Genomic DNA, 25,328 nt, shown 5'->3' on the forward strand with positions numbered 1-25,328 from the left:
GTTTCCCCACCAAAACGCGTTTTTCTTTGTTTTTAGGAGATCCAAAAACGAATTTTCACGTCTGTAACAACTTTAGCTTTTATTAGATGTATGTATTCTCATACAATTAAGTCAATTAATTTTTCAATTCTTTCACCTCCTCCCTCCCCCTTCATTGGATTTTCCGAGAATACGTGTTTCTTTACTTTTAAAGCAGATTGCAAATATCAAATTTCACGTCTGTAACATCTTCATTTTTGAGATATCAGTAGCCTAATTAAAAGAAACCAACACCATTTTCAGTCACTTTTACCGCCCTCCCCCCCCCCCCCCGCCCAAGTGGTATTTCCAAAAACTAAAAATACACGTTTCTTTATGTTTAATAGAGATAAAAAAATACCATTTTTCACTTCTGTAACATGTTAAGTTTTTTAGATATACTGTAAAACTTCTCATTTTAAAATGTTACCCCTTTTGAGTTCCCCTTAAGTGGAGTTTCCAAAAACAAATCACCTATGTTTCTTTACATTTACAGGAGACTCCAAACACCCACTTTTTACGACTGCAACATTTTACGTTTCTCAGATATTCTGTAGATATAGTCTTTCAAGAAATTCACCCCAAATTGTCACTCCTGTTTAACCGCCATTAATTGGATTTTCCAAAAACTAAAAAATACGCGTTCCTTTACTTTTAAAGGAGATCCCATATACAAATGTTCAGTTCTGTAATATCTTTTGTTTCTGAGATATATGTATCCTCATTAAAGGCATTCAACTCATTTTTCACCCTTTTACACCCCTCCTATTAGGATTTACAGGAAACTAAAAAATACGTGTTCCTTTATTTTTAGAGGAGATTCTAACTACCAATTTTTACATTAGTAAATTTTAAAGTTTTAAGATGTAGACACACTCATTTTAAAAAATTCACCCCCCTTTTCACCCCCAATATTTTGATTTTCCAAAAACGAAAAAATACGTGTTTCTTTACTTTTAAAGTAGATCCAAAATACCAATTTTCAGGTCTGTAATATCTTCAGGTTCTGAAATATAAGTAGCCTCATTAAAGGCATTCAACCCATTATTAACCCTTTTACACCCTTCCTATTGGAATTTTCCGAAAACAAAAGAATACGTGTTTCTTTATTTTTAAAGGAAATTCTAAATACCAATTTTTACATCTATAAACTTTAAATGTTTTGAGATATAGATACACCCATTTTAAAAAATCACCCCCTTTTCACCCCCCCCATTAATTGGATTTCCACAAACAAAAAAATACGTGTTTCTTTATTTTTAAAGGAGATCCCAAACACCAATTTTCAGGTCTGTAATATCTTCAGGTTCTGAAATATAAGTAGACTCATGAAATGCATTCGACCCCTTTTTCAACCTTTTCCACCATTCCTATTAGGATTTTCCGAAAACAAAATATACGTGTTTCTTTATTTTAAAAGGAGATTCTAAATACCAATTTTTACATCTACAACCTTTAAAAGTTTTGAGATATAGATACACTCATTTTAAAATATTACCCCCTTTTCACCCCCCTTAATTGGGTTTTCCAGAAACAAAAAATACGTGTTTCTTTATTTTTAAAGGAGATCCCAAACACCAATTTTCAGGTCTGTAATATCTTTAGTTTCTGATATATAAGTAGTCTCATTAAAGGTATTCAACCCCTTTTTCACCCCTTTTCACTCCTCCTATTGTGATTTTCCGAAAGCAAAAAAATACGTGTTTCTTTATTTTTAATGAAGATTCTAAATACCAATTTTTACATCTGCAAGCTTTAAAAGTTTGGAGATATAGATTCACTCATTTTAAAAATTCACCCCTTTTTCACCCTCCCATTAACTGGATTTTCCAAAAACAAAAAATACGTGTTTCTTTATTTTTAAAAGAGATCCAAAGTACCAATGTTCAGGTCTGTAATATCTTCAGTTTCTGAGATATAAGTACCGGTATCCTGATTAAAGGCATTCGACCCATTTCCCCCCATTTTCACCCTATTTCACCCCTCCTATTGGGATTTTCTGAAAATAAAAAAATACGTGTTTCCTTATTTTTAAAGAAGATTCTAAATACGAATTTTTTACATCTGTAAACTTTTAAAGTTTTGAGATATAGATACACTCATTTTAAAATTTCACCCCCCTTTTCATCCCCTTAGCGACGGAATATCCGAAAATCCTCTCTTAGCGAGCACCTACATCTTAATATGAATATATCCCCAAAATTTCATTACTTTATGTCCAGTAGTTTTGGCTCGGCGATGATGAATCAGTCAGTCAGTCAGGACAAGCTACTTTATATATATAGATTGAAGATATCCGAATGACTTGTGAGGAGCTGGCTATATCTTCAGCTTACTGAATTTGTTAATGGATCTGATATATATGAATATATATGAATGAATATATATGAATACTTTGTTTTATTCATCAACCATAATTTTATTTCTTTCAATATATAAAATCAAAACGACTAAAAGAATATATTTTATGTGGAATTTATGTGACTATAATAGCATTCAAGGAACGAAACTAGAAATGTCACTAACGTTAATTAAGTGACATGACATAGGGATGTATTTATTGAAATGCATCTGTGTAGATAAATAAACAAGTACAACATGCTCAGAAAATTTTAGGTCAGTCTATTCATTGGTTATAATTACATACACTAACGGCAAACAAATAGTGGAATAAATACGAAACAATTCGTAAAAGAAAGCTTGAAAATGAAATATAAATGACTTTTCTGTACGCCAAAGTCTAAGTTGATTTAAGAAGGACCGAGCTCGATAGCTGCAGTCGCTTAAGTGCGGCCAGTATCCAGTAATCGGGAAATAGTAGGTTCGAACCCCACTGTCGGCAGCCCTGAAAATGGTTTTCCGTGGTTTCCCATTTTCACACCAGGCAAATGATGGGGCTGTACCTTAATTAAGGACACGGCCGCTTCCTTCCCACTTCCAGCCCTTCTCTGTCCCATCGTCATCATATGACCTATCTGTGTCGGCACGACGTAAAGCAACTAGCAAAAAAAGAAAAAAAAAGATTTTAGAAGGATGACGTATTCATATAACGCGAGGGTAAAATAATAGAAAACATCATAATTAAATTAGGTAAGGAATATAATATTCTGAATGCAACATACTTATTCTTAATTGCATATACTAATATCCTGTTTATACACATAATATATACTTTCTACCAAATAACATTTAAATTCGCTTGAGATTGTTTGTGATATAATTTTATTTACACATCTTACAGTATTTGATTATATTCGGCAAATTTTGCAGCCTTAGATGGTCATAAAGGTAGTTTGAATGTTGGTATTAAAATTATTCTAGTAGCGAATTCTTAACATGAATATCTTCCTAATATCTCAAGGTATAATTGTAAATTTTTCATTCAAATGTGAATAGGTTCTTGAGAGACTTTCAACGTTATTCCACACTTCGGTATATTTTCAACGGTGAATAATGAAATACTCTTAATTTTACAGTAGATAGGGTTTTAAGTATAATATATTTATAAAAATACAATAAAACCATTGAGAGGAAATTTAGGGGTATTATTCATTTTCCGTAATAAGCTACCGGGAAAATAGTAATGAAATAAAACCTCGGGACACGTATTCTTGAAGAGTGTTACAGATCTTCAGCGATAACCTTGTTATATGCAGGTGGTAATAGGGAAAAGTATTACATTTCAGTAATAGTTGAACTGTGTAATTTGCAAATTGAGAACTGATGTTAGGTTCCTTTTCTATTTATTGTGCCTGGAAATTCTGTGTTCTGAACTTTAGTTTCATTCTTTATGCTGCACTATCCACTAAGTCCAAGCGCACACATCTCGTAAGTCGATGTCTGTAATCTGTAACTATTAAGGAAGAAAATAATAGTTGTGTTTCCTTTTCTTTCAGTATTATACCCCAGCTAACCAAATCAACAGTGTGGAGGGTGACCCGGTTCACAGCAATACGCATACACAGGTCTGATGGTGCCCCTGGAGACTTCTACCAGGACGTAACAGTGTTCCAGGCGTTCGGTGCCGAACATCGATGAAAGAAAAGTTGCTTAAATATTGAGTTAACACTCGTGACATTTTCTCAAAACATTGAATGTCAGTGCCAAACGGTTGAAGATATCCGAATGACTTTTGAGGAGCTGTCCACATATTCAGCTTACTGAATTTGTTAATGATCTGTTATCAAACTGAATATCCATCGAAAATTGTTCCTGTTACTGCTTACGTTAAACGTCCTTATATTATTTATTTATTTATTTATTTATTTATTTATTTATTTATTTATTTATTTATTTATTTATTTATTTATTTATTTATTTATTTTATTTATTTATTTATTTAGTTATTGCATGGCTTTTTGTGCCGGCAGTGTCTGAGGACATGTTCGGCTCGCCTGGTGCTAACATTTCTATTTGACACCCATGGGCGACTTGCGCATATGGGTGTGAGGTTATGATAATGGGATAGGGAGGGGGTAAATCCCGGTGTCGGCACATAGCTTACTCCTGTCTAATAACAGCAAGGACAACTTTATAGTCATAAATTATAACAGATGGTTGAACAAAATAGGATAAATTTCCTGTAGTACCCTATATATTTTAAGTCAAAAGAGGCAAATTTGGCGCCTTTCGTAACTATTAATATTAGCTCACAAACGGGGAACCTACCCATTTACGTGGTATCCGAACACCGGTACAGGATTTAAATTTATTAAATCTCATTAATATTGAGCGGAATTCCGCCAGGATGAGAGACTAGTATAAGATGTTAGTCACGCATCTGAAGAGTCTCAGTGATGGGTTATTCAAAGTTTGAGTACTTTCATTTATATGGGTATGAAATTGTAACACTTCGATGGAATCTCCAGTTGTAAATGGATAGAAATCATGAACGACTGTTACAGTAATCTCTGATCCTACTCCAATGAAATAGATCGTAATGGACACTGCTTCTGCCAACAGCTCGAAACAAACCAATCGACAATGCTTCTTTAGAGAAATGAAGGATAAGGATACTTAACAAAACTTGATGTCTATTACAACAGAAACACATTCAAAGCTACCAAAAGTTTTTAATTATTTGATGAAAATGACGAAGTAAATACTTCTGTAAAATATTGACTTAACTTTCCATTCCAATATCCTTTATTGGGACACTATTGGTTTGTACAGTGAAATACAAAGTTATGAAGCTTTGGTACAAGTCACTCGATACATGTAATTTTCTACTCGAAAAGTGAATACCCATGCTTAAGAGAAACGGGCAAATAGTTTTAAATATTGTAATTATTTAGTTCTGAAGTTTAAAAAATCTGTAATATATCTTGGGAACTACCACACTGAGATATTTACATAAATATAATATTAGGAACAAAATCTCTACAAACAAGCATGGAAAATAAGGATGAATTTTGGGGTGTGGGGAATGTAACGCTTGTTGATACAGGAGGTAAAATGGATTAGGCCTATTAGTAATTTACTTTCCATATCAAAATATCTCCCTCCTTTTGTCCAATACCACTATTTTATTTTAAATTCAAGGAACAGTAACAGAACACTAAGTTGTTGTAGTCAATTTGATAACTATTCAGTAACACTACATGGCTCGAGGTAAATACAATCCAGGCCGTCTGAACTACAATCGGTGATGTAATTTCTAAGTATGCCATCTACATATCAACTTTTGTTCTGATGTATCGCTGAGTTAGCATTTTACGCTCATATACTTTTTAAAATTGTAATGGTGTCATTATTATTGTTATTATTGTTACTATTAGTTGTAGTACTAGTATCTAATCATTAGGAGGTTATCTGCTACATTATTATGTTACGTGCACTACAGGATATACATGAATTATTTTTCTACTTAAAACTCCCATAAGTTATCTAACGCTCCTGGCAGTTGTCATAGCTGCTGTCTTCTGTAATAACGACTATATATCCTTACATAAGCACAAATTTATAACAAAATGCAAGAATATCGGTAATTTTTTTATTCAATTTGACACATGTGAGTTTTTTTTACCGTCTCTGTTTCAAATGGATTCTTTACTCTCGACCAGCTATAATTTCTACATGTACTTTTTTTATAATTTGATTTCTACTTGTGTCATACAGAGCTTCTCGTTAAATACAACGATGTCTGGTCCCAATGGGAAATCCAATCCTTTCAGTTAGATTGTTTTCTGTCTCAGTTCAAACAATGATCTTCAATTGTAGTCAAGCTCTGAGGTACGTAGTTACGCTAGAAACATATATGCCATACTGGCGAAGTTATTGACACAAGAATTTTGTCCGCTCCGGTTCGCATCATAATACAGGTTACGTAAAAAATTAAATATCATCTAACACAGCCTGCACCACTGCCTTTACATTCTAATAATGTCACGATATTGCACGTGATATGTTACTAAATTATTGATAATGACTTGCTCTTACACTTATCGTATTTTCAAAAGTATTCTTATTATCTTTATCAGTTTATAGCGATAAATTAAGTTTATCATTCGACGATTTTCAGTCTGATTTAATTGAATTTTATGATTCCCAACTTTTAATACTGACGATAATTTAATGAATTATATGGAATTGACGAAGTAATCTGTTTCGGATACACGATTTATTTTCCGAAAATTATGATGAATTTGGCATGCAGAGAAACGACAACACTTCTCTGAGAACGACTTTTAAGCTTACCGAGCCGACGTGTCATTAAGACTGTGCTGAAAGTGTACATTTAAATCAATCAAGTATATGATAAGGTAAAGGAAACATTTTGTTATATGTGTTTTCTTACTGGTAACCATATCGCGTCTCAAATATCAAATGGTAATAAATTTTAAACCATTATGTTTTAGTGTTTCCCTTAGTGTCGGTGTAGGAGTATCCGTGGGGTAGCCTTCATTGTTTAAAACAGTAGAAGTTTGAGTTTTTGAAGATTCATTCTCAATGCTGAAATATTGTGGAAAAGAAAGAATCCACCCTACAATCAGATATCATCTAAAGTAAACAGTGCTGATTTCATTTCCAAGAAAATATCATTGCGACATCACAATCATACTTGTCCTATGATACTGGTGGGGGTTACTGAACAAGAGAAAAGTAAATAAAAAATAGAATTAATATCTCATTCCAGGCGTGATTCATAAATTTTGATTTCCCTTTTCTGTTAAAATCGAACAAGATCGCATTGTTGCTGACTTGCACAGTAATTATATGTTTAATAATTTATTTACAATAACATATTAAATATAATTTGTAATTTTCATTAAATTACAGTTAAAATTAAATTATCCTGCCCAGAAAAAGTGACTTTGATCCATACCAGTCCACGCTAAACTATGGACAAAGATTCACCAGAAGTGTCTCTAATGACTTAGATAGACATCATGCAGAATATATGCAATTTTAAATGTCAAATTATAATCGTTATCCACCAGCACAGTTTTATCTACCATGTTTTAGTTTGTAATGCTAATTAATTTACTGTTGCATAAAACAGGATACAATTTAAATTACATAGAAATAAATGCAAATACATCTAATTCCGTGAGAGTGGGAGCATGCACTTGGAATAAATTTGATAGGGTATAATATGGAAATTCCTATGAAAGTAATGCTCAACGATGTTTGGTAGATTCTCAAAGTATTCAGATGGTTCCACAGTAATTTATTAAAGGCGACAAGACGTCCAAATAGTAGACACACTTCTGGAAATTGGTGTGGTCGGACAATGTAACGTTTCGAGGCATGCACGCCGTTCCTATGTGAGCTTTTATTTCTTGTTTAAACTGGTTCAGCCAGATTTACATCACTTTCAAACATATCAGTTAGGTTTAAGACCATTGTTCTTCCTGACTGACGATGGAAGAGACACTGGATGCAAAGCACTGGACTCATAAGCATTTAAGTTCGAAGAATGCTGGTCCGTAATCATTTCTTCCTTAAATTTATGGTGTCTTAGGTTGATAAGCAGCTCGACTCTTGGGTATTGTCACAAAACATGTCCTAAAGTTTCAATCTCACTGAATTATGAGAACAGACAGTGGGGTATAATGCAACAACTGCATAGCTTTCCATGCACTTGTGAGATGTTACTAGATATATTTAGCGCACGGATCCATTCAGAAGTTGGTACCTTTTTCTTATTGGATACACACCAGATGGCGTTAGAAATATCAGCAGATTATGTGTGACTCATTAAGGCTTGAAACCTTTAATTTTGTGGAAAATGAATGTAATTAAGCAATGCAACAGTCAGTAATCGAAGAAATACAAATATTTTTGGAAGGTTTAGCTGATCGACCGACTTAACAGGAGATATAACATGTATTTCTCACAAACAATTACTTTTAATGAAATCATTTACGTCACTTCATTGATAGTTGAGAGACACCATTAAGCATTTACTGTTACACCTTCAATTGAGAGAGACAGCTGTCGGACAATCTGTGTTATTATGGTGTCTGTAATGGTGTGTGTGTACCAGTAATTTGAACCTGAAATGTAGGAAATAATGGCTGAGGCTGATAGGGGGGTAGCCGTATCGAGGGAAAATGAAATTCAAGATGATGAACGATAGAGTTAGAACCCATTTGTTTGCCATATCAATGTATGGTAAAGAGAGTTGCAAGCATATTAATTCATTGAACTTTCTAGGTAATAATAATAGCATGTAGCCTCCGGAGAGGCCTGGTGCAGGTTTTTGATTTGACTCCCGTAGGCGACCTGCGCGTTGTGGTGAGGATGAAATGATGATGAACACGACACATACACCCAGTCCCCGTGCCAGGGGAATTAACCGATTATGGTTGAAATTCCCGACCCTGCCGGGGATCTAAACCGGGACCCATGTGATCAAAGGCCAGCATCCTACAATTCGAGGAGAAGTGAATTCCTGGATAAATTTCAGATCGTCAGGGTGGTAGCACGAGTTTTGATAATGGCGGTGAGCACTTGTTGATTGTCTCACGCCGCATCACAACAATTTCTGTTTTGTTTGAAATACGGAAGATATTTAGAGCCTCCATGGCTCAGGCGGCAGCGCGCTGGCCTCTCAACGCTAGGTTCCGTGGTTCAAATCCCGGCCAGTCCATGTGAGATTTGTGCCGGACAAAGCGGAGGTAGGACAGGTTTTTCTCCGGGTACTCCGGTTTTCCCTGACATATTTCATTCAAGCAACACTCTCCAATATCATTTCATTTCATCTATCATTCTTTAAACATTGACCCAGCGGAGTGCGACAGGCTTCGGCAGCCGGCACAATTTCTATCCTCGCCGCTAGATGGGGGCTTCATTCAATTACATTCCTGACCCGGTCGAATGACTGGAAACAGGCTGTAGATTTTTACAGAAGATATTTGTTCACGTATGTTGTTGAATTTTGTTCTAAAGTGATGATTTTAATAATTTATATAGCCAAAATGCATAAATTTGCTAAATTCACGAGCAAATCTGATCCAAAATTTTCACTGTCAAAAAGAGTGAATGGACCAGCAGCAATACCCAGCGTCGATAAACGATTGGATGGGTGCAACCACCAGCCTGCAGTTGACAATTTGAAAGCCCCGCTGTGTTAAGAGTTGTTCAAGTCGGTCAAGAGTGAGATGCCAGAAGTGCAGTGTCTGTTTGTGTTTAAATAGAGACTCTAACTGCTTCACTAAGTTTCATGCACTGAAAAAAGACTGATGCACCCTCACAAAAGTGAACATTTTCCCCCTCAGGAGTATGGCCCTAACACTCACAAATGTAAGGGTATATTTTCTGCGAAATTGTGTAAAAATTTGTTCAGGATAACCAGATACTATGTCATTTACATGGTGTAACAACAAATCACGAAATTAATGTAAATTTTTTAGTTATTTTCGTTTTAGGTCTGTAAGGGTTATTGAAATCTCAAGGAGTCATATATATATATATGTTTACAGCATTTCATGCGAATAGTAGACAATTGGCCGAATTCTAAGTATCATATTAGTAGGTACCTATGTGAGTGATATGTGGGCAATGGATCAAGTACTTAGTAAACCTTGATATTCCATCCCTAAGTATTACTTCATCTGTTGGTAAGTAAGAATTAATACATGTTTTCCAATTAGTCCTGTTTCGCGATACGAGCTCGGGGATTAGATGAGATGAAATTATATGGCATGTTTATACGACTGGATGCCCTTCCTGTCATCAACTTCATTTGACAATCTAATGAAGATGAAATGAATTATTGTGAATGAAATTGGGTACGGAGTGAATCGGCTGAGGCCAATGAATAGGCATCATCCCGGCATTTGCCTGGAATTGAAAATGTGAAACTGCAGAATACCAAATTCAGGACAGCTCAAGGTGGTTTGTATACCACTCGTCTTTCGAATGCAGAGCTTGGATTCTTAGCCGTAACGTGTTAATTCGAGCAGCCACTCCCACTCGGTGAAATAAATATTATAATTCATATTACTGAGATTAGTATTTGGTTAACAAATAAAAGCAGCTCGATTAGTTCTGGGTGATTTCAGACAAAGAAGGTAGCGTTACGAATATGTTGCAAAGTCTGGGCTGGCAAGACATGAGAGAAAGGAGACGAGCTGCTCGACTAAGTGGTGTGTTCCATGCTGTCAGTGGAGAGATGGCGTGGAATACCATTAGTAGACGAATAAGATTGAGTGGAAAGATCGCAATATGAAGATAAAGTTGGAATTAAAGAGGACAAATTGAGGAAAATGTTCGTTTATAGGAAAAAAAAAAGTTAGGGATTGGAATAACTTACCAAGGGAGATGCTCAATAAATTTCCAATTTCTTTGCAATCATTTAAGAAAAGGCTAAGAAAACAACAGATAGGGAATCTGCCACCTGATTGATTGATTGATTGATTGATTGATTGATTGATTGATTGATTGATTGATTGATTGATTGATTGATTGATTGATTGATTGATTGATTGATTGAACAAAGACCGAAACGTATTTGTTATCTTAAATCTTAACAGAAACATTGATAGAATATAATTCTCTCGAAGGCAAAAATCAAAACATTTTTGTTTTGTTTTGTTTTAAATGATAAATTGGAATTATACTATGTATATTGCATTACATTTGTTGAACGTGATGAATATGAAATGCTTTTCTCTTGTTCGGTCCCCCAACACGATAGTCACCATTGTTTCATCAACCATAACAGTAATTCATGAACGTCATTTGTACAGAAGTAATATCGAAAAATAAATCTGTTACAAAACTGTAGTGTTGTTTCTATTGGTATCTCCCAACTTTATTGTTCATGTATTGTATTCCTAGATGAGACGAAGATGCTAAACATGATCCTCACAACATATTCAAGTATCCTGTTTGAAATGATAGAAAGCCAGTTGACTGGTAATTGAATTTCTAGCCTCCAATGTTTCACCGGAAGTTGTTTTCGGTATTTTAAAGGGTCCGAAGGCTAGTAATCAACTTGAGGAACACAATCAGGATTGTCAGAGAAGTCATGTGAACCACGGCCTACAAAATAAGAAAATTTCTTCTACATTCCTCGATACTGAACTCTATTTCCACATTTCAGTATATTTCAGGTAGGTGATTAAAAATCAAAGACAAGACATGGTAAATAACAGAAGGAGCAAATACAGTACAATACACAGTGTGTCCCAGGAGGAATGGTCAATATTCCTGGATATGACAGGAGCGATCATTTGAAGCAAAAATCTTCATATGGACATATGCCCTTTTCCGAATGGTTTCCCGGATAGAACACATTTAATGTACATTTTCTTTGGAGCTAGTGGCGCGCACTTGTATGTGTCTTACCCACCCAACCTCTTTGAAGTTTTATTCTAGCTGAAGGTAACTCGTTGCTTTCAACCTCCTTGCTCGGAATGTCTTCCTGTAATTAAAGTAGCCCGTTGAACTCACAGTTGTCCATGGTGTATTGTGAGTGAAGTGGTGCGAGGGATTGAGAGTCTATCAGAGGGAAGCATCGACTGTGTTTGTACTCTCTCTGGCTAAATTCCCACACATTTACACTAATATGCAGATTAGATGTATGTTTACAGCTTCTGCGATGGTAGTGCTCCTGCTGCTGTCGAGGAATACCGTCGGCGCTTTCTGACACTCCGAAGTCCTGATCTAGCAGAGCTTTCAGCACATTGCTTGAAACAGGTGTTCTTCCAAGTTTTCATTTTTCGTCTGAACGTGTAGTTCAACAACCTGTGCAGAAACAGCAACACATTGTTGAAATGGTGCAGCGTAGTCCTACTACCAGGACACGGCGAATTTCTGCACGTATCAGTGTCCCATGAACATGTGTATGGCGAGCATTACATGCGGAAATCTTGTACCCAGTTCAAAACATCAAACAGGTTGGATGGGAAAGACGCATACGTGCGCACCACTAGCCCAGAAAAAAGTGTACATTAAATGTGTTCTGTCTCTGAAACTATTCGGGATAAGGCTTATGTCCATATGAAGGTTTATGCTTCAAATGATCATCGCTGCCATATCCCTGAATATTGACCATTTCTCCATGGACACTCTGTATAAATATATTATCATCTAGCATAAAAAGTGTATGATATTGAACAAAGTATTTATTGTCCACGATTCACTTCTATACAAAGCCAAGCTTCAGAGGAAAGTGTACTAAAAGATTTTTTAAATTCCTATATTTCCCTAGTACGCCTCTTCAGTGATGCCTAGGCATCTATGACAGGTGATGGCAGTGTTGAGGATCCCACCAGCGGCATCGCAGACGGACTGAACATACATACATACATCAATTTTCGAAGAAAGCAAATTTATTAAGAAAAGACTTCCGTTCTTGTGATATTCGGCATTTCATGTCCTCCTTACTTACATCATACTTAGTTATTCTGCTACCCAAGAAACAAAATTCATATTAATAATTATGAAAATATAATTCACCTGCCTTGTAGATAAATACCCTGTGGTTACCCGCAACATAAAACATCATATCTTTAGATTCAATTGTTTGTGAAAAAGTATATTTGTGAGGAACTTACACAATGCCATGCGCTCATTTCTTTCTTGAAGAAGTATACAAAAATACATAATTATAAAATAATTTACAGGTGCTTAATCTCAAGTACTACACCATTTACGGAGACTTAAATAATTAACACGTACGGGATACGGGCGCGCTGCTTTCCTGTTTGTGGACAGCGCCCGTATCCAATACGGGCGTGATATTTGTGAGTGTTTAAAGGCAGCTTCACATATCCCATACGGTCCCCGTGCCTTGCTTTGAGGTAGTAGTTTAATATAGTGTCCAATGGAATGCAGCAGCTGTCGGGAAGTTCAAACCTAAACAATAAAAGGGGTAGGTTGTCCTTGCCGTGACTTCAACCAAAGCACACGAAGTACTGGATGCTGTGCGTTCCAAATCTGTCGCGGTGTCAGCTGTATTCATATACAAACATGTCCTCCCGCCGGCTTTATGATAGTGATATTTTAGATATTTTATCAGGAGAAGCGGGTTCAGAAATAGATGACAATGATGAATACTCTGCTTACGAACCAGATAACATATCAACTGATAGTTCGGGGAAGATTTTTATTTGTTAAATCACTTTCGATTGCAAGTTTTTTAGCTGTATTGGTTTACTCTGTATACACGCGATAGGAATACTTCACCTCTCCAGAAATTTGGGCTTATTTTTTCGTTTAGACGAAGAGACGCACGCGGATGATTCACTTGTACCACGAAAAGAAAGTAGATGGTGGTTCAAGGAATGCAAGGTTGGACTGAGCATAGCCCCAATGTTTTCAGGGCTACTATTCCAAAACAAACTGTTATTAAATAGGTGAATTTTGTAATTCAAATGTAATTGTGTTTATTTGCGGCTGAAGTAGCCAGATTAAATTATTCATTTTTATTGTTTGAGCAGGCTTGTTGGTAAAATTTGAATGCAAAAAAATTGTTCTTGTATATTTTTCCTGTTTTTCATAAGACTAGTATAACTAAAATACTTTAGATACAGTATGTATTTCCCGATTAACATCTACGTTTTGTATGGCTGATACCTTCATAGGATAAAACATCTGGTATGTACTATGTTTCGCCGTTGTGTAGTAATGTATTAAAATTCAGGAAAAGGACCCAGTTCACTGCCAGAGTCCATGTTAAAATATGGCAGGCCGGGCTGAGTGGCTCAGACGGTTAAGGCGCTGGCCTTCTGACCCCAAATTGGCAGGTTCGATCCTGACTCAGTCCGGTGGTATTTGAAGCTGCTCAAATACGTCAGCCTCGTGTCGGTAGATTTACTGGCGCGTAAAAGAACTCCTGCGGGACTAAATTCTGGCACCTCGGCGTCACCGAAAACCGTAAAAGAGTAGTTAGTGGGACATAAAACAAATAACATTATTATTATTATTATTATTATTATTATTATTATTATTATTATTATTATTATTATTATTATTATTATTATTATTATTATTATTATTACAGTGTTTTGGTGGATCAGCAGAGGTGAAATAAGGTGCGGGCTGGAATGGGTCTAACTACAAATCCGAAAGATGAATTAAACATTCAATAAAGGTTATTTTTTCAAAACTTAACAATGTTTATATAGGATTCAAAACAAATTTTTAACAAGAATGATCAACAGCTATCCACTAATCAGGTACAAGGTATAATTTTACAAACGAAAGCACAAGTTAAGAGTTCTTTACAAATCCTGGGCTTCGAGCCCCAAGTTACAATTCCCGAACTCTCAGCTCACAACTACATATTTTAGAAAAGGGCAGAAATTCCCTTACTACAATGGAGCACTTGCTCCCAGCAATCAAAATGTCACGCCTCCCCGAGGCACCTTTCAAAATACCAGAAAGAGCTGACCCGCTCTCAATCTTTCAAGCCTATTAAAAGGCCATAAACGGACTTTACTACAAACTGCCCTCAAGGCACACTTACAAAGAAACAGGGGTATCTTGTACCCATTCTACCAGGCCTTAGTGGACAGAAACCAGGTTAATTTCATATGGCCCAAAACACAAAAGGAATGGAGGCGTGAATTAGCACTCCTAAATACACATTTTAAAACCTAAGAGCTTAACACATTAAGAAGGAAGAGAAAAACGGTTACGAAAACCTAGTCAGCTCAAATTCAAAATGAAGGGGAGTTCGAGAGGGTAAAGCACTCTCTATCCCCGAATTACATTTAAAGATGTATGAAGTTTTACAATGTAGGGAAAAGATTTACATGTTTAAAGGTTACATCTTAAAGGTTTCGGACGTGCCCCGCGGGTTAAACTACTGAGCTAGCAAAGAGACAAGAAAGATGTTAAACCGCCATTACCTTATTGAAGAGCTGCTGCCCGAAGGAAGAGGCGCTACCCGCCCCCTGCTATACTTCTATACACTAAGCAAGATGTTGTTGAAGTGGCCAAGAGCCGAGAAAATCAGCAGTGGAAGCTTCGAGACCTTTCATGAATGATTAAGACACCCCCCTCAACTTTATTGGGTAGCTAAAAGTTATACATCAACATCGAAGAAGAAAGACACTATTGATCAAAAAATTAATTAAAGAAATTCGGGATTGGCTGAATTCAAAACTGGCGGAAAGAAAGATTAATATTGCCAACCAAAAAATGAAAAAACAAAATTTAGTAAAGACAAACTTTCAAATACAAAATTTCTTCAAAAAGTTCCTTCCCTTCACACCAGGGTGCATGATCATAGTTTTTTAGTAGAGGCATCTGTCAGAGAAGGTCCACAGTTCTTGATCAACCAAAAAACAAAAACAAATCGAAATACACACAGTGGCATCTTCTGAGGAACTGTTGAATTAATTCAGTTGTTAAAGTTCAGAGTTTCAGCTGTAGAGGGTTAATATAGGGCGGAAAATTCAAGTCTGCGGCGTATAGGTGTACCAACCGGTACAATTATTATTAAAATATGGTAGTGTTGACAGTGTTAAATTGTTCCCAATAAAGAAATAAATTGCAAGTGGGCAAGGAGCAATTGGTTTGAGTTTCTTATCAACTGCTAAAGGTGAGAAATAATATATATGTCCAAGAAAAATGAACTATTAATATTTTATTTTAAAACATTGTTTCTTAGATGCTGAAGTGAATGTAAGATACACAAAATTATTCAGTGCCATGGATTAAATCATACAATTCTCAGTTAATACATTTGCTTACTAGGAACTCATGTATTTATCCAGGAAGCAGATTGTTAAGTGGGTTTTGAAATACATGGTGATAGGTGAATTCGTAAATCGGCGACGATCAACATTATTAAAAAGCCGTGATGCAGTGCAAAGGTAGGTCTTGATGAATTTAACAGCAAAATGTATGGCAGTCTGAAGTAGGTATAGAATCTGTGTATGTGATGGAAGGTGTTCATTAATCAGAAGTGGTTACAGAGATAACCACGAGATAACAGTATACAACAAATTTAGTTTAACTATCGGAATTAAGAGCTGCATAGGTTCTCGAAATTTTAGGTACTGCAGTTGTACATTCACTCAAAGAAAGGATTAATAATAATAATAATAGTAATAATAATAATAATGATAATAATAATGATAATAATAATAATAATAATAATAATAATAATAATAATAATAATAATAATAATAATTGTACCGGGAGGTACACCCCAACGCCGCGCATTAAAATCTAGCGCATATAAGAACTCCTCTACTGGTGAAACAGTGAAACTGAAACTAGACCAACTAATAAATTTACTCAGAAAATGTCACCACTAAAATATGATATAATTTTGTTATTGTGAAGTTTCCTGAACTGACTGTACTTCTACTTATTTTGTTCGCCATTCATCAAGAAGTTTGGACATTCTTCCATAGATGTCACTACAAAAAACTATGATCATGCACCATGGTGCGAAGTGAAAGAACTTTTTATTTAAAGAAGTTTTGTATTCATAAGTTTTCTTTACTAATTGATGTTCATTTATTTTTGGGTTGGCAATATTTATCTTTATTTTCCGCCAGTTTTGAATCCAGCCAATCCCTAACTTCTGTAATTAATTTTCTACCAATCACAGTCTTCTTCTTCTTCGGTTTTGAGTGTAACTTTTAAATTAACCAATAAATTGTGAGGGTGTGGCTGGTTTATTCGTGAAAGGTCTCGAACTTTCCCCGAGGGTTTATACACTGCAGATTTTCACGTCTCTTGGCCAATTGATCGTCATCTTATTGAGTGTGTGTGTGTCAAACAGGAGGCGGGAGGCCTCTTCGTCAGCTGCTAGAACTTCTATAAGGTAACGGCCACTTAACATCTTTATTTGTTGCAAGCTCCGCAGTTTAACCCGAGCGAAAGGTCCGAAATCGTTAACCATGTAACCTTCTGTTATAAATATGTAACCTTCTGCCGGCAAATGTAATAATTTCATAAAATCTTCAACTGTAAATTGGGGATAGAGAGTGATGTACCCTCTCGAGCTCCCGTTCATCTTGGTTTGAGGTGCCACGTTTTGTTTCTGCAATGTATTAAAGTTATTTCCATTCGTGCTACCTCAGTAGTTTGGGAATAGCCCCTGTTTCGGCGGCCCAGCGTCCAATAAGTTTTAATTTTTTTTTTTTTTTGGAGCGCAGTCTTCAACTCCATTCATATTGTAAGCGGGCCGTTTATTTAACCTGTTCTTTTTCACTAAGGCCCTGTAGGCTGGGTACTAGCTACCTCTGTGTAATGTGATTTCTATGTAAAGAGTGCCTTGTAAGGCCAGAGATTTTTATATTTTCATGCAATGTTGCCTTGAGTAGGCTTGGAAAACTGAGAGCCTGTTAGTTTTTTTTTCTATTTTGGGATTGTAACGAGTGCCTCTGGAAGGCTAGATATTGTATTATGGGAGCAAGTGTTCTTGAGTAAAATTTGTGCTCTTTGTAATTTTGAGCTTATAGCTCAGGAAATATAAAGTTAGGCGCTTAAGGCCCAAGGTGTTAAGGTTCTGAATCGTGGATTTTTTAAATATTGTTCAATGATTGCAACTTGTACCTGCAATATTGTCATAAAATCTTGTCATGTGTGAAGTTCCCGAAAACATAACCTTCACTTTAAGTTTTAAATTCTATTCTTGACATTGTAGTTAGACCCTTTCATCCCGGCACCTTCCTTCACCTCTGCGATCCACAAATACCCCGGGAACAACAACAACAACAACAACAACAACAACAACAACAACAATAATAATAATAATAATAATAATAATAATAATAATAATAATAATAATATTTCCTTTACGTCCCACTAACTAATTTCACAGTTTCCGGAGACGCCGAGGTACCAGAATCTAGTTTCGCAGGATTTATTTATGTGCCAGTAAATCTACCGACAAGAGGCTGACGTATTTGTGCACCTTCAAATAACACGGGACTAAACCAGGATGCAATCTGCTAAGTTGGGGTCAGCAGACCAACGCCTTAACCGTCTGAGCCACCCAACTCGGCAAAAGAAATAAAAAACTTGGAATGAACGCACGGTATTTTATAACCTCCTCGAAGGTACACAATTCCCAATGCATTACGATCGGCACTTGGTGTGAATTTGGCGCAGTTCTACGACATGATGTCCTTTCGGATGCCTTTTCTCAGAAATGATTGAATCTATAGATCTAATATATGTAATGCATATCCATAGGGTTTTTATCTACGTAGGAGGTGAATTATATATTTTGAAAATTATTAAAACCGTCTGATAAAATATTAAATAGACCACACAATACTATGTGTCCATTCATTTTTGAACGACTATACATAAATAGAGAGAGTCCGATTCCTGTATTAATCTAGGAAGTAGGTCGTTGAGTGGGTTCTGAAATATAGTACGTGGTGTTGGTAGAATTCCTAAATCGATGGATATCAAAATTATTACCATAATGCATTGCAAAGGAAGGATTTGTTGAATTTGACAGTTCAATGTATGGCAATTATTACCATATACGGATAACTTGTAACAGGCTGTTACAATTACTCCCTCTGGGATGGTCACATGAATCCTGTGTACATAAACACTTTGGTGTAAATGATAGCGACCGAACCAATACAAAGACATGAAAGTCGTATGAATTTAGTGTGCTCAAGAAAAGGTCCCATGTGTTATCTACACATCTAGTTTCAATTTCTGACTGAGTAGGGGATTTTAATCATTATTGGTTATTTGCTATGGTTCTGCCGTTTCTCCTTAGATAGGGCCCTTTCTCACAGGCGCACAGGTCACCCATGTGCATCATCCATAAAGACCTACACCAGGCCTCTCCGGAGGTCATACCGCGAAAAAAATTTATAACACAGAGGGTAGAGCGAATGAGAAATAAGACGAAAGTGGAGAAGTATAATAAAATTCTTCATTAATTGCAGTTCTTATAAATTAATATTTTTGGCAATTATTATATTCCCTTATATTTTCTTAAATGATAGATAGGAGTCCTCGTGCTGTATCTGTGTTATAAGAGGCGCCCTCCCTAGTCAGACATCGAACTTCCTACAAAAATTGAAAGTTCCATTCTGCGAGTTTGAAAAAAATAGTAATACAGATACTGAGGGACTCTCTGCAAATCATTGACTTCCATCTGTACCTGAGAACGTGATCGACATTTCTCCCCCACTAACCCTGGGAAAATAGAAGATAACAGCTTCAACGATTAAATGTTATTTTCTTGATATTTTTAAACTCCATTGAAATTGCAACTGTATTCCGGATCCAAATGGTCACCCTCATTGGAGGACGGATGATTTATTTATTTAATAAATCTCTCTCTCTCTCTCTCTGTTCAGGGTGTGATTCTCTACGAGTATAAGTAATATTTATTTTCAGTTTAAATTTTTGCAGAACTAAAATGGGGTTCAGAAAATCCATTTCGAGGAACTATTTTTAAAACATAAAAGCAGTTTGAAAAGGTGCGTGCTGCCCTCTACTATAACAAGCGGAAATGATTTGGACCTGCACACAATATTGCCATATACGAGTACCACATCAAAGGCTGTTACAGTTTCTCCTTCTCAAACTGTCATATGATCACAAAAATATCTGGAAAGCCTGTGTTCCTACACACGTCGATGTAATTACAGAAATAGTGGCGGAGATATTACATACACACGAAAGGTGAGTGAGTTTTGTGTGTTCGAGGAGAGGATCTCTGCATAACTTCCAAACCTGCCAATGATTGAACGAACTCGTGGTATAAAAAACCCGTTAAAGGCCTTGCCCTGACTTCCCCTGCAAGATGGCCTTCAGGTACTCGAATACCATTATTTCCAAAAAAATGTCACCTCCGCATGAGCTCGGTTTTCGCGACGCCATCATGAAGATTTCCTTTAACGTTGAGAAGATTTTCAAAATATTCCCTCCATCTGTCCAGTGATTCCCTGGGATCTATTATGAGTTAATCTGAATTACCCAAAACACTGTTCATTTCCTTTTTTCCTCCCTTACTTGATTCTTCATTACTATCCAGAAAAGTTTACCTGCTGCTTGACCTAACCTTTCAAGGTTTTTACAAAATCTTCTTACGACTTCTTTTTGGATTCAACAACTATTTGTTTCGTTCTGTTGTTTCATATATGTACAATTCCCTGTATGCATCAGCCCTTGTTTAGAGCCATTTCTGATAAGCCTTCTCTTTACGTTCACAAGCTGCTCTCACTTCATCGTTCCACCAAGATGTTCGCTTTGTTCCATCCTTAAACACAGTTATTCCTAGGCATTACCTTGCTGTTTCCACTACAGCATCCCTGTATGCCACCCATTCTCTTTATATATCCTGATCCTGCTTACTGCCCCCTCTTCGGAACTTCTTACTAATAATACCCATTGATTGGGAAGAAGTTAAAAGGGAGACCTCGTTGGAAGAGATCACATGGAAGATCATTTCTCCAGCCTGGTGTAGAAGGTGGGAGTGTCTCGTAGGTGCAGTAAAAACTCTTTTCAGGCGCAATCTTGGGAGAGGAAGATTAGAATCTTACACAATACTCACTGAATGTGAAGCAGTAATCAACTCGATGACATTCACATATGTCAGTGAAGAACCAGGAGATCTGTCCTTCGACCTTCCTACTAGTCATACGGTTGCTAATTTTGATGTTGTTCACGTGAATAATATGAATAAAAGGTGGCGTTACTTACAACAAGTGAGGAAAAACTGAGAGAGAGGTTCAGGCAAGAATATTTGGGAATGATCTTCAACAGGGAACAAAGGAAAACTAGAAACCTGAATGTTGGTGATGTTCGTACCATACACTGTGACAATGCAAGGAGGATTAGTTGGCCCCTAGGATTAGCAGTAACGGTATTTCAGAGTCCGAACTATGTAACAAGAGTAGCGCGTTTGGAAACTTCAAAATGAAAGGTCACTCATCCAGCGCAAAGGCTGTATCCACTTGAGCTTAACAGAGCTACTGGAAATAAACTCGCAGAAATAGTTACTCATCATGAAATGGTCCTGGAGAGGAATGAAGAGTCTGAAAACCTCAATGCCAAGGAGGAAAAGTCTATGGAGAACAATGCAGATTCTGGGAACTTCAATACGAAGGGTGTAAGGTCTTCGGAAAAGAAAATCAAAACGAAAAGTGGTCGAAGTGTTAAAGTGCCACATCGTCTCGACTTGTAAAAAGAAGATACTATACATAAATGTTCTGTATTTCTGTATGTGTTTCTTCTATTCCAGGAGATTTAAGAAAAATGTTTTGCCATGTAGGCGTATGACATTGGACAATGCAAAAGGTCGAAGACTGTCGGAAATGATCTAGGAGGCTGTGAAGCGTGAGCTGTTACTTCTTTATTTTTTCTTTGTATGTTTTTGGGTTATATAGCGTGTACATGATATCATGTGCACGGAGATAATAAAGTGTAAATATTTTCCATTATAATCCTATTCCTGAAAATAATACACCTAAGAGTTGTATTCATTGGCTAAACATTATAAATCCTGAACAGGTAATATAAAAGCAAGAAGTTGAAGGAACGTAAATGATGTAATACATGGTCGCATCAAATGGAATAGAAATCAGTGGTTTTCATAGATTTTTAGGACACGCCGAGCCGATGGAATTTCGTTCTGCAGGTGTTATTTCACGTGCTGAAAACCAATGACACAGACAGTTCACCTTTCAGAAACCTCAAATATCACAAACCTCAATCAAAATTGAATCTACTAGCCTATCTTTAGAACGGAAGTATAGCAAATAACTGAGAGTACCGCTGGATTAGGCTCACATCAGGTGAGGTAAACAGCTATAATAATGATTAAAACATGTTTCTGGCCATATCCTACCACACTAAAGGCGATAGCGGTCTTAATAAATACATGTTAAGCTTCACGGTCACCAGGAAAAGAGAGACTTACATTAATTTGCTTCCCTGATCAATCATATATCACAATTGTCTTATAATGAAGTATAACGTACACACTGAAGTTAGTGCAGAAGTGCATTATTCCCAACTTTAATTATTTGGTCGCACGGAATGTTGAAAATGGATCAGCCGTTAAGAGATTATCCCGGAAAGGGTCATCAAATTCAAATTGTTGGGAAAACTGATGTCGCTGTGGGTCACCATGAACACAAGCTCATATTATAATTCATTCCATCGGTAGCAGCAGATCAGCTCCCTTTCCACTGATATATTCTTATTTGAATAATCTCTTTGATAATTTTTAGTCCAGTTTTAAAGTTGCCTATACGTATATTTTCCCTGAGACTTCTTAGATGTTATTGTTGCCATTGAATTGAATTTATTTACGTACCAGTTGGTCGCCCTGAGTTTAATAAAACTTTATAAAAGGTGATATTACATGTTCATTCACTTCACCCAATACCTCCGTAAGTTTCCCTCTGCTGCATAACACCACAGTCACAACTCAACTGGTGTTCAGCAATTATCCGGGACAGTAGTGTACGGGTCATCATGACCCACAGCGATCATACGCCTTAAGGTAAATATTCCAAGATCACTTTTAGTTTTTCTTCTTTTAATGAAATGTACGAGAAGCAACCAGACCACTTTCGTGCTATGCTAAATGAGTCATTTCCTGCAGAGGCAGACAGTGAATTTTTGTGATGAAACTGATAGAGGTGCTGATGTCGACACACGAGAAATATCGGCAATCACACTGATACTGAACGGTGTGACGACATTGATGATGAAGTAACCAACCTTGGTGAACAATCAAAAGATGATTCTACTTCAGGTGATTATACCCCTCTCCATTATACAGGTCACTAATATGTAAAGATGGTAGGCCTACTATTAATCCATGTTGGCTGTTTACATTTTTCCTACACCGAGAGATCATGCCCCTTCAAAAGTGACATTCAAGGTTCTCTGTATGTTATTTAGGCCAATTAGAAATGTTAACTTCTTCTATTAGTCTAAGAGAAATTTTCAACTTCTTTAACGTAATTAGGTGCCATTTTGTACCACTCAATCAATCAATCAATCAATCAATCAATCAATCAATCAATCAATCAATCAATCAATCAATCAATCAATCAATCAATCAATCAATCAATCAATCAATCAATCAATCAATCAATCAATCAATCAATCAATCAATCAATCAATCAATCAATTAATCAATCAATCAATCAATCAATCAATCAATCACTAGTGATGTGAATTTAGGGCAGTCACCCAGGTGGCAGATTCCTTATCTGTAGTTTTCCTAGCCTTTTCTTAAACGATTGCAAAGAAATAGGAAATTTATTGAACATCTCCCTTGGTAAGTTATTCCAATCCCTAACTCCCCTTCCTATAAACGAATATTTGTCCCAATTTCTCCTCTTGAATTCCAACTTTATCTACATCTTTCCTACTTTTAAAGACATCACTCAAACTTATACGTCTTCTAATGCCATTCCACGCCGTCTCTCCACTGACAGTTCGGAACATACCACTTAGTCAAGCAGCTCGTCTCCTTTCTCCTAAGTCTTGCCAGCCCAAGCATGGCAACATTTTTGTAACGCTACTCTTTGGTTGGAAATCACCCAGAACAAATCGAGCTCTTCTTCGGAGTTTTCCACTTCTTGAATCAGATAATCCTGGTGAGGGCCCCATACACTGGAACCATACTCTACTTGGGGTCTTACCAGAGATTAATATATCGTCTCCTTTATATCCTTACTACAACCCCTAAATACCCTCATAATCATGTAAATGATCTGTACCCTTTATTTACAATCCCATTTATGCGATTACCCCAATGAAGATCTTTCCTTATACCTACCCAGGTACTCGCAATGATCTCCATGAGGACCTTTCAGCCCAACAACGCAGTGATTAATGAGATGACTTTTCCTATCTGTGAAATTCGCAACCTGACTATTAAGCCCGTTTGTCATCATACAATTTCCTACTGTCCATCTCACAACATTATCGAGATAATTTTGCGGTTGCTCACAATCTTGTAACTTATGCAGAATAACAATATTTTTAATTCTGTAAAATGAACAAATAGAATCATGGCTTATCCTATGGCTTGCAGTGGTAACTCATTCGTCCACATGGTTTCAAAAATGTATAACCTTAACAAAATACATTAAATATAAAAATTCGGACCACGGTGATTCCCCGTGACCCTGCATAACGTCCATCGTATGTATGTCCAGTGCCGGGTTAATAATCTGATTTGTAGATGCAATAATTTCATTGCAAAAGGAAATTCGAATCACCAGTGGAAAGGATACAAGGAATTATCAACGCAGTGTATCGAACAGATAGATGACAAAACTTTACGGGTAGTCATCCATAGAGAACTGTACATCAAACACTGCTTCAGGGCAGTGATTTCAGCTACTGTGCAAAATTTCGAACTTCCGTGGCACAACAGTGATCATTTAATAAGTTTCCCCATTTTCTCTACAAACTCTGCTTTTTGTTAGCTTAGTTTTGCAATTCAGATACGAGATAGAAACTATAATATTCTGAAACTTTTAAAAACGGTTGCGATAACATGGCGATTTTCATACTGATTTTGGTTTTAATTGCCCAATGAATTAGCTAAAAGCTTCAGAGGAGAATATTGAGAACGGTAATTCAAACAACAACGCACAACTTGGACACACCTACAGCCTACACCTACCTATTTTAATACATAGTCTATATTTTATTCTCCATATCATGATGTAATCAGTTAAAGGTTTGATGACGACAGCTCCGGAAGAGAAGATTTATGACTGATTTCCTATTCGGATATTTGTTATTTTCTTCCTTTCTTTCTTTTGTAACCGGTTTACCCTTCAGGATTGGTTTCTCCCTCGGACTCATTGAGGAATCCCGCCTCTATCGCCTCAAGGACAGTGTCCTGGAGCGTGAGATATTGGGTTGGACGATATAACTGGAGA

At 36.4% G+C, this 25,328-nt stretch overlaps 1 protein-coding gene across 1 annotated transcript in view; it reads left to right on the forward strand.

The window, feature by feature from the left end:
- The window catches only part of LOC136861791 (glutamate receptor 1-like), a 373,013-nt gene extending 369,024 nt beyond the window's left edge, over positions 1 to 3,989 (forward strand). Inside the window, exon 18 of the mRNA XM_067138845.2 lies at positions 3,915 to 3,989. Coding sequence (XP_066994946.2) covers positions 3,915 to 3,989 — 75 coding nt within the window. The remainder of the gene's footprint in view (positions 1 to 3,914) is intronic.
- Positions 3,990 to 25,328: the final 21,339 nt, after the last annotated feature.

This window comes from Anabrus simplex, chromosome 1 (genome assembly GCF_040414725.1).
Source record: "Anabrus simplex isolate iqAnaSimp1 chromosome 1, ASM4041472v1, whole genome shotgun sequence".
In the NCBI taxonomy this organism is placed as follows: Eukaryota; Metazoa; Arthropoda; class Insecta; order Orthoptera; family Tettigoniidae; genus Anabrus; species Anabrus simplex.